Source organism: Paroedura picta, chromosome 3 (genome assembly GCF_049243985.1).
Source record: "Paroedura picta isolate Pp20150507F chromosome 3, Ppicta_v3.0, whole genome shotgun sequence".
NCBI classification, from domain to species: domain Eukaryota; kingdom Metazoa; phylum Chordata; class Lepidosauria; order Squamata; family Gekkonidae; genus Paroedura; species Paroedura picta.
In genome coordinates, this window is record NC_135371.1 from 38462244 (window position 1) to 38476273 (window position 14030).

General features: G+C 45.1%; 1 protein-coding gene across 1 annotated transcript; it reads left to right on the top strand.

Annotated features, from left to right (window-relative positions):
* The first annotated feature begins 5 nt into the window (after positions 1 to 5).
* CHCHD4 (coiled-coil-helix-coiled-coil-helix domain containing 4) lies at positions 6 to 13713 on the top strand. Its single transcript, XM_077325358.1, has 3 exons — positions 6 to 177; positions 6792 to 6890; positions 12615 to 13713. Exons 1-3 carry the CDS (start codon positions 156 to 158, stop codon positions 12899 to 12901), a joined length of 408 nt encoding a protein of 135 aa, XP_077181473.1. The 5' UTR covers positions 6 to 155; the 3' UTR covers positions 12902 to 13713.
* The last annotated feature ends 317 nt before the right edge of the window (positions 13714 to 14030 follow it).

The following is a 14030-nucleotide window of genomic DNA, read 5'->3' on the forward strand; positions in this document are numbered from 1 at the left end:
CGCCGCGAGGGTGAGAGGGCGCCGCGAGGGCACCTGGAGGCCGAGCGCGTGCGCGGGCTTTCGGCGGCGGCTCGTGAGTGGGGGAAAGGCGACGGGTCGTTGCTCGGGCCACGCGGCGTCGTGGAGGGAATAAGGCGCTCGGTGGTCGCCCCGCAATGTCCTACTGCAGGCAAGAAGGTACCGGGGCACGCGCAAGAGGGGGGCGGGGAGGAGGCGGCGGCGGACCAGTCGCAGACCTCGGTCTTGCTGCACGCGGAGGCTGCTGCGCCTGACCCCGCCGGCTAAACCTCGGGGGGCTTGAGGAGAGGGGGCAGGACGGGGCAACGGAGAGGCCGCCTGGTCTGGAAGGGGGGGGGGGCGCGAAAGGTTTCATCCTGCATTAGCCCCTTTTTTTGGCCCTGTCAAAATAAATACGTCTCATAAACTTGTTTTTATAGTTTGAATATCGGGGCCAGTGGCTGTATAGAAATAAAATACGGATACGAATACAGCGTCTCTCCCGGCTTGATCCATCCATACTGGCCCTTTAGATGAGATAAAAAGAATGGCGCGTCGTTTCTTTTTGTCCCATTCCAGAGGTGGGCCAGGTCACAAGTCATTTGTGAATCTCGCACAGCACGTTTCCCAGTTATGCCCCTTTTTAGAGCAATGGAAATATTAGAATGAAGTCAATAAAACAGGAGAGCTGCTTCCCATCTGCACCTGACCCTGCCATAATTCCCTCTGTTTTTTTTCAAGAAGGTAATATAATGTGCACCCTTTTGGCTCTGAAATATACCCCTCCCAAATTTGCTAAATGAATTGGGTATTTTAAAAAATTGACCCACATTTGGTTGTCAAAAAACAATTTGAATTTTAGAAATTCTTCCAGCATTTCCTGAAGACACCAAAAACTCAGGCAAAGAGGAGATGATTTACCAGTGGTAGTTGGGGCTTGTGAATTCTTGATCTTGGCTTCTGATTCCCTTAAGGTCAATCTGTTACAGCCCAGCATATACTAAAAATTTGTTCTAAGGACATGAATGGGGTAGTGTGTTATATTGTACTGTTACTACATTTTATTTCTGCTCTAGAAGTAGGTTAGGCTTACAAAGGCCTCACATGCTACATGGCACTTATGGAGCAAGCAGTTTTATGCCTGACTTCATTGTTAGTAAAGGATTGAACTTGGGTGTCTTATATCCTTGGGTAATTTAATTAAAACACCAGTATATCATTAAAGGCTGCTAAGATCTGAGACCACGGAAGTACAAGTGTGAATCTTAAAAAAGAAAGCATCACCCATTATACTACGTGATGATGGTGATGTTCTCTTTTGAGTGGACCCAAATATATATGAAAAGCTTGGCTTGAGAGAGCTTTTTGCAATATTGGGACTTTCTCCTGCCCTTGAGACCATTCCATAAAACACCTCCTAAGAAGGCTTGAACCTCAGCAGACACCATATTTTTCTGGTTTATCTAATGTAGTATTATGGGCAATAAGATGCTGCGGTCTTTATCAGTCGCTGTCCTGCTACAGAGGAGGCTAATTCAGTCCTTCCTCTTCTCCACCCTTGCAAAATAAAGTGAATGAACTGGTAGCATTTACTAGCACTAGTTATCAAGTTTGTGCAGTCCTTAACGGATCCCCGGGTAATGCTTAATGGATCAAATGGTATCCTCCTTTATGGGGAAGCATGAATTGCAAGGTGTGTAATTTAATAGAGGATGCTTAAGGTGCTACTGAGAACAAAGTCTGTAATACTAGATAAACATGAGTAGTGATTATGTCTTAGTAATAAAATGGTAGTGCTTTCTGTAAAGAAGCTTTAAGTGAAAGCTGTTTACTATAATGTTAGGTTCAATTTAAGTTTCTTAAAATACAGCCCTGAGCAGAATCACCCTCTTCAAAGGCTGTGTACTGCAGCTCTGTTTAGAATTGCACTATTAAAGGCTTAAGCCAGGGGTTCTCAAACTGCGGCCCTCCAGATGTCCATGGACTACAATTCCCAGGAGCCCCTGCCAGCGAACGCTGGCAGGGGCTCCTGGGAATTGTAGTCCATGGACATCTGGAGGGCCGCAGTTTGACTACCCCTGGCTTAAGCTAATGTTTTCGGGGGGGAGGGGACTGTTTGAGACATAAACTTTTATAAGCAAAGGAGCATTTATTTTTAAACTAACAAATATGATTTAACAAGTAGGGGGGCTGCCAGACATGGGAATACCATTTCCAGGCCCCACTACCAATTTTTAACTCTGCTGCAGTGGCAGTAGTGTCTGAGAGTTGGGTCCAGAATGCTTCCCAGCATCCACTGTCACCAGGCCCAGAGCAGCTTCCAGAGTCTGCTGTCACCAGCTCTGACTAATAAAGATATGTGTTTTCTGCGCTCGTGGGGGATTGGGGTGGGGGGAGGAATTTAAACCCCTCAATGTATTTTTTTTAAGATTTCAAATTCTACAAATCTGGGGGGGGGGGGTTTACAGGAAAATCTGTTTCATGATGATGTTGCCATGATCCATAGATTTAGATATTTGTAGATGAATGGCACACTTTGCTGTTAGATGAGAGAAGAAGAGAAACTGTTTTTATACTCTATACTCTATACCTAGAGAGCCAGTTTGGTGTAGTGGTTAGGAATAAGGTAAAGGTAAAGGTATCCCCTGTGCAAGCACCGAGTCATGTCTGACCCTTGGGGTGACGCCCTCCAGCGTTTTCATGGCAGACTCAATACGGGGTGGTTTGCCAGTGCCTTCCCCAGTCATTACCGTTTACCCCCCAGCAAGCTGGGTACTCATTTTACCAACCTCAGAAGGATGGAAGGCTGAGTCAACCTTGAGCTGGCTGCTGGGATCGAACTCCCAGCCTCATGGGCAAAGCTTTCAGACGGCTGCCTTACCACTCTGCGCCACAAGAGGCTCTAGTGGTTAGGAATGCGGACTTCTAATCTGGCGAACCCGGTTCGATTCTGCCCTCCCCCACATGCAGCCAGCTGGGTGACCTTGGGCTCGCCACAGCACTGATAAAACTGTTCTGACCGAGCAGTGATATCAGGGCTCTCTCAGCCTCACCCACCCCATAGGGTGTCTGTTGTGGGGAGAAGAATGGGAAGGCGACTGTAAGCCGCTTTGAGCCTCCTTCGGGTAGGGAAAAGCGGCATATAAGAACCCACTCTTCTTCCTCTTCTTCGACCCCTTTTTTCACTACCAAAAGGAGTCCCAAAGCAGCTTACAAACGCCTTTCCCTTCCTCTCCCCACAACAGACACCCTTTGAGGTAGGTGGGGCTGAGAGAGCTCTGAGAGAAACTGTGTCTATTCCAAGGTCACCTAGCTGACTGCAGTGGAGGAGGAGTGAGGAATCAAACCCAATTCTCCAATTAGAGGCCACCACTCTTAACCACTACAACATGCTGGCTTTCATGAATTATTATTTTATTGCATCAAAATGCACCTGCTTTTACATATTTCCTAAATTTGTTAATAGGACCCTTGGCCAAAATTGCTTGACTTTGCTTCAGTGGTGCTTATATTTTCAGGGAGAATTGATGGGTCAAGGAATTTGAAAGCCGAGAATTCCTGACACTAACAGTGAACTTGTTTCCTTTCTGTGAGCATATGTAGTCTATAACAGTTTGATGAGTTGTATTCACAGTGCCATGGAACAGGGATGGACATCTTGCTGGCCCCAGTTCTCTTTCTGTTTCCTGAAGGCTCTATCAAATTTTAATCCATGTTTGTTAAAAGTTGGTCCTATCTTTATTTACAAGACAAAAGAAACACATTGCAAGCTTTAGAGCAGGGGTTGCCAACCCCTGGGCAGCGGACCATTGGCCGATCGCTCCAGCGTAATGAGTGCCACGCTGCGGGGGGGGGGGAGCACAAACGCGCTGGCATGGCAGCTCCGCACAGGCGCTTTTGCGCGGCAGCTCCGCGTTTGCCCCTGCAAGCACCCGGGCCTCCCCCCCCCCCACGGACTGGTCCCCAGCCCGAAAAAGGTTGGGGGCCACTCCTTTAGAGAACAGAAATTTAATCTTTGGTCTTTTGATCTATACAGATCCTCTCAAACAAAAATAGTTTAGGTAGAAGAGATAGCGCCCCTTTCTATACTGTTTGAATCAGATTGGTAGTGGAAAATACCAGTCAAGTCACAGCTGGCTTAGGGCAGCATTCCCCAACCCCCGGTCCGGGGACTGGTACCGGTCCGTAGATAAGTCGGTACCAGTCTGCAGCTCCTCCTCATCCTCCTCCCCAGCTGCTGCCTCGGGGGCTGCCCTGCCACTCTGCTGCAGGCTTACCTTTGGTGCTCTCCAGTGGCCACCATGGCTGGGGCTCCCCCTCAGCATGGCACTGCGCAGCTGCTGCTGGTAGCACCGCCCAGTGGGCAGCGGAAAGTCAGGGGTGCTGGTGGGAAAGCAAGTGGAGCAGGAGCTCAGGAGGCAGTGGCGACGTTCCTCGGCAAAAGACTACCCCCCCCCCGGGCCTCAGTAAAATTGTCAAGTGTTGACCGGTCCCCGGTGATAAAAAGGTTGGGGACCACTGACTTAGGGCAACACTGTAGTAAGGTAACCAGATTGTCCCACTTTTGGAGGGACATCTGGGGGCACCTGGCAAATTGTACTTATGCTGAAAGTAAAAAATATATATTACAATATTATTTTTGCGTTCTGTGTAATCTGTGAAAATATTTGTTTGCTCCATATAGACCAAATTTTTAATCAAGAACCCCGCCAGGTCAATGGTGTCCCGCTTTACCAATGTTAAAATCTGGTCACCTTACCCTGTAGTGTTTTCAGTGCAATAATGTCCAGAAGTGGTTTTCATTGCCTGCCTCTGTGTCGTGACCCTGGTATTCCTCGGAGGTCTTCCAGCCAAATTCTAGCCAGATTTGACCCTGCTTAGCTTCCAAGATCTGACAAAATCAAGTTAGACTAGGCTATCCAGGTTAGGCCTGAAACAGGTTATATCCTTTAGTTTCCTAAGCCTGTTCTATAAACCAACAATGAGGGGAACCAATGAGTAGTAACAGGATCATATCTGGCTGAGAGTCAGTGTGGTGTAATGGGTAGAGTGTCTGGCTTGAATCTGAGAGACCTGGCTTCTAGTCACCCTGAAGCTGATCAGCTGTCCTGGGGCCAGTGAACTTCCCTATCTTGGCCCAACCTACCTCACAGGGTTGTTGTGAGGGTGACATGTGTCTGGGGAAAAAACTATGAACATCACTTGGAGGGTAGGCAGGATAAAAATGTAGATGGGTAGACAGAATGTACTCTTCTTCAGCTTACTCTATAAATGTTACAGAAGTTGGAAACGTTTACCACATATGTTTCAGTCTCACAACACGTGTGGATTACATTTTCCATATGCTTACAATAAATCACATTTATATAGCAAAATTCTTCAGAGCTGGCTTGGTATAGTGATTAAGAGTGGTGGCCTCTAATCTGGATAAGTTGAGTTTGATTCCCTGCTACTATACATGCAGCCTGATGGGTGACCTTGGGCTATCCACAGCTCTGTTAGAGCTGTTCTCACAGATCAATTCTTTCAGAGCTCTCTCAGCCCCATTTACCTAACAGAGTGTCTGCTGTGGGGAGAGGGAGGGAAGGCCATTGTAAGCCGCTTTGAGACACCTTCAGGCACTGAAAAGTAGGGCATAAAAACCAACTCTTCTATCTCAGTCTTTAGAAAAGGCTCTATAACAGGGGTAGTCAAACTGCGGCCCTCCAGATGTCCATGGACTACAATTCCCAGGAGCCCCCTGCCAGCGTTCGCTGGCAGGGGGCTCCTGGGAATTGTAGTCCATGGACATCTGGAGGGCCGCAGTTTGACTACCCCTGCTCTATAAGATGAGGTCGCATCATCCCTATATTGCGGGCAAGAGCTAATGCTGAAGTAGTGAATAGACTGAACCGTAACTTTGTTGGTATCATAAATTAATGGATACAATTTTAAACTGAATATTATCTGTGTAAGGCTTTACAAGCCTGGTTAACGTTGAGAAAGTTGTATCACCCTCCTGTTTTTCTTTTAGGCATTTCTTTCTCTGAAATCAGCTCTCTTTTGTAGATGCGATCAAAATAGCGTGAATCAGTTATGGCACAGCTGCTCTGAAGTGGTTGAGTTGAAAACATGGAGGCTGCTTAGGGTTCAGTTTCCTGTGTCCCATATGGATTATTTTGGGTTAGTCAGCACTTCAGGGAAAACTTTCCTTCAAAATGCTGCTGCATCTTTTCAAAGTTCTGGGGAGAGATTGTAGAATTTGTTCTGGGACAGTCTCATTTGCAAGGTCATCCCAGGGCAGCAGTATCATGTGACCATCTTTGGCATGCTGGGATTCCTCCCTGCATAATCAAAGCAAATTGATTCACAATAGAAGTTCAATTGCCTTGTTGTCATCTTCAGCTCATTACTATTTTTTCCCTCTTTTTGTCGACTAATGAGAGGAATTGATCTCTTGACTCCTTCATAGCATCTTTTCATGCATCTGTGGGCAACAGTCTGCCTCGCCTCAATCATCGCTTTCTTCGGAATAAACACAGGCTGCTTTTCTGTCTTTCCTTGCAGTTCTTGATCAAAGGTTTGGAAAAGAGAACATTGGTCTTTAATTTCTGGAAGGCTTTCTGGTTCACATTAGCCAAACATTATGCCCAGGCCAATACACGGCTTTGATTGAACATCTCCATCCAAAAACAGATGCATTCCTTTCAAGCCCTGAATAAGTTCAAAGGCTTGTGCTAGGCAACGATTTTGAACAGCCTCTTTTATCTGCACCTAATACGCCTCTGAACTTTCTCTCTTTTTTTCCACTTTAGGAAAGGACAAAATTATATTTGTGACCAAAGAGGATCATGAGACGCCAAGTAATGCTGAACTGGTAGCAGATGATCCCAATGACCCTTATGAGGATCAAGGTCAGTAATTTTTGAGACTCACAGATGTCTCAATGCACATTTGGTTTCCTGCATCATTGAAGTCAAAAGATTTGGGGTGGAAGCTACATATGTGTTTTTGTTTAAATATTTTTTTTTACTTATTCCTTGGATTTCTAGTCTGCCCCTCTCCAAAAAAGGCTCAGGGAACAATTCTGTAAAAATAATAAATCTTAAACTAAAATACTACTACTCTTGCCCTGCCAGTATGTATTAGTACGTTGCTTGTATACCCCTGTGGCCTGATCAACATAAATTAGTCTGGTGAAGCTGGTGACTTTGTTCAACCTTCAGAACTCACAAATGGCACAGACATTTTTGTCTGTTTGCCACATATTTGACCAGTCTGGTTGTTTGAATAAGACTTACTTACATTGAAAATACTCAAAAAGCAGATGGCCCCATGATCAGTCTGTGATTGGGTGACAGGTGATTTCTAACAGCTTGTTTGTTGTGTTTACTGACTGCAAAATTCTGTTCACAGAAAACAGTCCCCCCCCCCCACAAGGAATGCAGATTTTAATACATACAAGGTTAATATGTGTTGGTGTTAAGGAAGGCTATACTCTAGCCTAAGTAGAGCAAATAAGGAAAGTAGCAGCAGTGAATATTGTCAGTCTGCTAGAAATGTTGATGTCTTTTTGTCACGTTAGGCAGAGGAATATGCTCACCCTGTCAGACTTGAGCTAAGCAATGGTCAATAGTGGTTTTGTTAATTTAAAATCCCACTACCTTTTTGTTCTAAAAAGAGGGAAAAAGCACACTCACATTCCAAAACTGAGTTTTTCTCACTATCCCACGAGCCCTTCCTGGGCCTATTCTGCACACAATAGATAATGCACTTTAGAAGTAGATTATCCTGTTCTGCACAAGAAAATCCAGCTGCCAAAGCACATTGAAAGTGCATTATCCTATGTGTGCAGACTAGGCCCTGAACAGCTGTTGCTCTATGACCTCCATTAGGAGATCAGCTTGCAGCTTTTGTGTGTGATGGCAGCTGAAAAGTGGCTGACTGGGGTCCGGTTGTTCTACCGTGGCCCAGGAGAATTTTGTAGCAGTAGGTTTGTTTGGAAAAATGGGGTTAGGAGCCTCCCACCACCTATGGGTCTCCTGGGTAATGTCTAGGGTCACGTTGAACATGCCTTTTTTTTGGTGGACTTGCTGAGAATAGTAATAATCATTACATGTTTTTGATACTTGGAAATCAGAATGCCAGTTTCAGCCTCACCAATTTACTTGTTTTTCTAGGAAATTCTTTTGTGTAATTCATAATACTTTGACTGTTGTAAATTACAACATTTGTGAGTGACCCTGAGAGTATTTGGACATGACTTCTCCCTCTTTCTGTATCCCTTAAATACAATGAGGAGAGATGGCGCCTTAATCATGCATACCCTTCTGTTCTCTTTACTATGAGCATAAACTGGACCATCCTGTATCTAGTGAGGATGTGGTCTCTCCTAGTTCCAAACATCAGTTACAAAAAAGAGTGCCAGTATTATGATTACAGGTAACCGTGCCTTTAATAGTCATTGGGCAATGTTAAAACCAAGCTGAATAGCAGGATGTATCTGGCCATTTGCAGACTTTCTGGAACAGGACTGGTTCTTCTTTCTGCAGACACTTTCCCCAAGACTCCTAACATTTTGTTGCTGGGTGATGGCAGACCCCCAGAACATTCTTTATGCATAGATTCAGGTGGGTTGCCATGTCTGTCTGATGCAGCAGAACCAAGTTTGTCCAGTTTCACCTTTAACAAAGTTTTATTTTAGCCATAAACTTTTGTGTGCATTCACACTTCTTTAGGAAGTTTATACCCAGAATTAAACTGTGTTGGTCTTAAACTATATTCTGTGTGCATGTGAGAGAAAACAGAGCAGAGTAACCTTAAAAAATTATGACTTCTAAATTTTACTGCTCTAAAAGATTTTCATTTAGTTCATTAGAACTATTCAAGATAAGCAATCTGAACTGCAGTTTTGGGCCGAGCGCAAAAAGTCATAGATTGCTGCAAACTCTTTTGGCTCTAAAACTATAGAGTGCTAGTTTGTCAAGAAGGAACTGTTTAGTTGCGAGAGGAAGTTCTTAGGACTAAGAAAATGGATTGGTTTGGCTATTCCCATCTGACTAGGCAATGGCAATACTGCTGATGTTTTGCTATTCATTGTGTACCCTTGCTGTGGTGCAGATTAAAGCAGTGGTCCCCAACCACTGGTCTGGAAACCGGTACCAGTCCGTGGATCAGTTGGTACTGGTCTGCAACTCCTCCTTGTCCTCCTCCCTGGCTGCTGCTTCGTGGGCTGCCCTGCCACTCTGCCGCCAGCTCACCTTTGGTGCTCTCCGGCGGCTGCCATGGCTGGGGCTCCCCCTCGGCGTGGCACTGTGCAGCTGCTGCTGGCAGCACCCCCCAGCAGGCGGCAGGAAGTCAGGGGTGCTGGCGGGAAAGCAAGTGTAGCAGGGACTCAGGTGGCAGCGACGTCTCTTGGCAAAAGACTACCCCCCCCCCCGGGCCTCAGTAAAATTGACAATCGTTGACCGGTCCCCGGTGATAAAAAGGTTGAGGACCACTGGATTAAAGAGCATGAGTAGGTATTGCCATGTGAACATTTCTTTAAGAATGTTTGTATTCTTGACTTTTGAGTAGCAGAATGAGATCTTGGGGTATTTGTTGACTGTAAACTAAGTATGAGAAGACAGTGTAATGCAGTGGTAAATAAATCTTGGGCTGTATCAACAGAGGCATCACACCGAAATCACAAGATGTCATAGTCCCACTGTATACCTGGAGTACTGTTTGCAGCTCTGGAAGCCTCACTTCAAAAATAATGTGGACAAAATTGAGAGAGTTCAGAGGAGAGCAACAAGGATAATCTGAGACCTGGGGACCAAGCCCTATGAGGAAATGCTGAGGGTCTTGGAAATGTTCAGCCTAGAGAAGAGGAGGTCGAGAAGGGACATGATTGTTGTCTTTAAGTATTTGAAAGTTTGTTACTTAGGCAAGGAGAGGTTCCTATTGATGGCAGAGGATAGGACCTGCAGTAATGAGTTTAAACTACATGTAAAATGGTATCAGTTAGATATCAGGGGGAAAAATTCTCAAAATAGTTTAGCAGTGGAATCGACTGCCTAAGGAGGTGGTGAGCTCCCCGTCACTGACAGTCTTTGAGCTGCGGCAGGTCAGCTACTTATCCTGGATGCCTTAGACTGATCCTGCCTTGAGCTGGGGGTTGGACTAGATGGCCTGTAAGGCCCCTTCTGACTATGCGATTCTATGTAGTTGCAGTATGATTCTTTTATTGCAGCCCCATATGCATCATTGGCTATGGCACAGTATTACGGCCTCCCTTTCCCATGACTCCTTATTCATGGCAAAAACTTAAGCACTTTCTAGACCCAGCTGACAAAAGTGGGGACCATAGGACACCGTGGATGCAGAAGGACCAGGTTCAACTCAGTTAAAAGGATTGCAGGTAGGCCTGGGGGGACATATGCTTCAGGCCTTGATGAGCCCCTGCCGCTTGGTGAAACACTGCTAGTTTCGATGGAACAATAATACAAGGCAGCTTTGTGTGCAGTTGTAAATGTCAGCCCCTTCCCAGCTCTCTCCAAAGGAGGCTTCAGGGGTACCTTGGTGAAACTGGGAGAAAGCATGTGGCTGTATCCTCTTTTCCCCCCACTCTGTTTCCACACTTTTGGCTGCCTTGCTTAACAGAGGAGACCATCCTCTTGCCTTTGCAGATGCCTGTGTCAGCTGATTTACAGAGGAGGCTTGTGTTGCAAGCACTATGGAGCATTTGATTTGTAAAGTTTGTGCTAGATATACAAGCATGCTTAAAATTAAGACCAGGATAAACGAGGTGGTGGTGGTGAGTATGGGAAGTGCCATCAAGTCACATCCGATGTATGGCAACCCCGTATGGTTTTCAAGGAAGGAAACTTTCAGGGGCGTTTTGCCATTGCCTGCCTCAGCACAGCAACCCTGGCATTCCTTAGCTTCTGATATCCGACAAGATCAGACTAGCCTAGGCCATCCAGGTCATTGACCTCCAGCAATGCTAAAATCAGCTGAAGATGTCAAGAGAGGCAATTTCTACTCGAAGCTACTGCTGTATTCTATGTAAGATTGTTTTTGTGCTGTCATCCAGGTAGTTTGATTTGAAGTAGTTTGTACTAGTAGTTTTAATTTGGTCAGTGGCTTGTCCGAAATCAGTCTGAAAACTGCATTTGGCTTTCATCTCTAGGGGGCAGCATTTGCACACTTGGACAGCTGTATTTGAAGTTTGCACTTGCCTTCAGCACCTGATCCCATTTAAAAATAGGTCTTTTGAGAATGGATTTAATCAGTGGCAGTTACCGTGAGAGCCTGGCAGTGGAAACCAACAATCCCAACTTGTTCTTCTGGGTTCTGTATCAGGTGTTTATAAAATAGTCCTTATTTTGCAAATGAAAGCTCACACCTTGAATAAAACTGTGTTGGTCTGAAAGGTACCCAGAATTTAGAAAGGTACTCTAAATTCATTCTGCTGCTTCAGACCAACAGGGCTACCCACTTGAATCTGCCCTTAATTTGCAGGCAGCATACGGTCCTCTGAAACGCCCAAGTTACAGCCAAAAATAATATGGAGGATCACCTCTTAGCTTTTGCTGTATTCTTCGTTCTTGCAACTAAGCCAAGAAAATTTATCATCCCTGTACTCCTACCTTGATGTCTTCTTCTCGATAGTATATTAGCTGCAATCTTCCAGTTTACAAAAGTTTCCCCAGCTGTGAGCAGTCAAAGGCCACATTTTGCAAGACGCCTGCTTGTAGTTTGCTCTTAAAGGTAAAGGTATCCCCCTGTGCAAGCACCGGGTCATGTCTGACCCTTGGGGTGACGCGCTCTAGCGTTTTCATGGCAGACTCAATACGGGCTGGTTTGCCAGTGCCTTCCCCAGTTTGCTCTTAGGCATAGTTAATTTTTGCGTGGCCATTTCCTTCCTGCAAGTAGGTGTGCATCTGAATTGCATAAACATGGGAGAGATTTAAACATGATCTGGTCACCTGACCCAACATATCATAACCGTATGTCTTAGATTTCTCTTGGTCTTCAGATTTAATTCTGAGATATCTAGCATATGAAGAAATCTTGGTGTAAGTGGTGTCAGCAGCCTTTTAATTTCATCAGTGTTTTTTTTTAAATCAAAATAAACCTTCCAGTCTGTGTTGGATTTTATCAGCAGGGGTTTCATGAAAACCTGGGTTTCTTGGCAGCCCTGGAAGGGTTCTGCCGATTGAGTGAGAGATAGGCAGGCAAATGCCAAGGCCAGGGAGGCCAGCAGCCTGGCATTGGGTGGGACGACGGAGTGGTGGAGGCATTTCCCAGCCCAGCAGAGTAGGCGGAGGAGGGGGCTGGGGGTGACCGAGCATGATGTCACATCCAGCGGGAGTGTCTGGGTGATGTCACTTCTGGTGACATGTGACTTCTGGGGTGTGTGTCAGGGAGGGGTGGCCTGCTGGCATCACTTCCAGGTTTTCTCAAAGCCTGAATAATGTTTCAGTGGTTTCTCAAAAGCGAAAAGATTGAGAAAGGCTGACGTAAATGTCAAATTTACAGGAAGATAGCTCAGTCATGCAGATGGGATAAATGTATTTAAACATATTTAACAACTCTTTTAACATCCCCGCTATCTGCTGTTAATTCACCGGCTTCTCTTTTTCCCTCCTTAGGTTTGATATTGCCCAATGGAGATATCAACTGGAATTGTCCTTGTTTGGGTGGAATGGCTAGTGGCCCTTGTGGGGAACAATTCAAGTCCGCTTTTTCCTGCTTCCATTATAGCAAGGAAGACATAAAGGGGTCGGATTGTGTGGACCAGTTTCGTGCAATGCAGGAGTGCATGCAGAGGTATCCTGATCTCTATCCTCAAGAGGAAGACGATGAGGAAGAAGGAGAAAAGACGAACAAAGATTTAGAAACTACTCCTATAGCCAAAGTGGAGGAGGGAACTAGCTAATGAAGCTGTATGGGGGCTGTGGTCTCCCTTCCATAATCAAAAAGAGACATGAACTTATGCAAATCACCTTCTCTTCCCCTCCACTCTTCCTTTCTCACCCCACTTTCCTCCTGATTCTTTGAGGAATGCCCTTCACCTCTGCTCTGCACCTTTTATTGTGAAATAACTTACGGAAGCAGAGAACAAAGTCAGTCCAATGGTCTCGCTGGGTAAATGCTGTAGAGAGGCTAAGTGTGCCTGCCCATAGTCAAACCACTAATTCAAGCATTACTTTCTACTCCATTCATGCTCCTCTTGCAACTCAGTAGAGACATCTTACAATAAATGAGGAAAAGGGGAAGAGAATCTGTTGCTAAGGATATAGGATCAATGTTTGATTTCATTAAATTTCAGTAATTTACACTTTGGGGTGTGTTCTGTACTAAAAATGGGGTTAAATGCTTTTTTAAAAGATCGCCAGAAGCAGACGCTGTTGAGTATGAGTGATGTTTTCAGTCAAGCAGTCTCTATGCTTTATTGCCGAATGCAGTTTGCATAAACTACTGATTCCTAGTAAAAGAAAATTAATATACTTTTGGAGGCATTCAGATTTTTTAACAATGTGTTATCTATCAGCTCCTGATGTAACCAAATTGACAAGAAAATGCTGACCACTGTGTCTTTTAGTGTTCCTGGCTTGTAGGATTCCTTGGAATCCCATCTCCCAACAGCCTGATAGGAAATCTATAATGTTACCTGGAGTAACAGCCTCTTAAGTAAATACTGTGACTGAGTATACATTAAAAAGTAAACTCTTTCAGCCTTGCACAGAAGTCCTTGTGTCCTCTTATTAATGATAGATGATGTGCTGCATGGTATGAGATGGTACTGTAGTTAAATTTCTTCTTCAGTTAAAAATACCCACCCACACACATGCATGTGCTGATTGTCTTGAGAAGAAATGGGTGTCCCCCCTGATCAGCTCATCACAAAATAGCTGCGTTTACCCTTCAGAAACCTGTAGTGCTTGGATTAATGTGTGTAAATGGAGCATTGGGTGAGATAATTGAATACATCAGGAGTCCTCGACCTTTTTGAGCCCGTGGAACACTTGGAATTCTCACATGGCATGATGGCTGTAGCAACAAAA

Coding starts and splice junctions, on each gene's coding strand:
- CHCHD4 (XM_077325358.1), top strand. CDS start 156: ATGTCCTACTGCAGGCAAGAAG. Junction 178..6,791: donor GTCCTACTGCAGGCAAGAAG/GTACCGGGGCAC, acceptor TTTCCACTTTAG/GAAAGGACAAAATTATATTT. Junction 6,891..12,614: donor TGACCCTTATGAGGATCAAG/GTCAGTAATTTT, acceptor TTCCCTCCTTAG/GTTTGATATTGCCCAATGGA.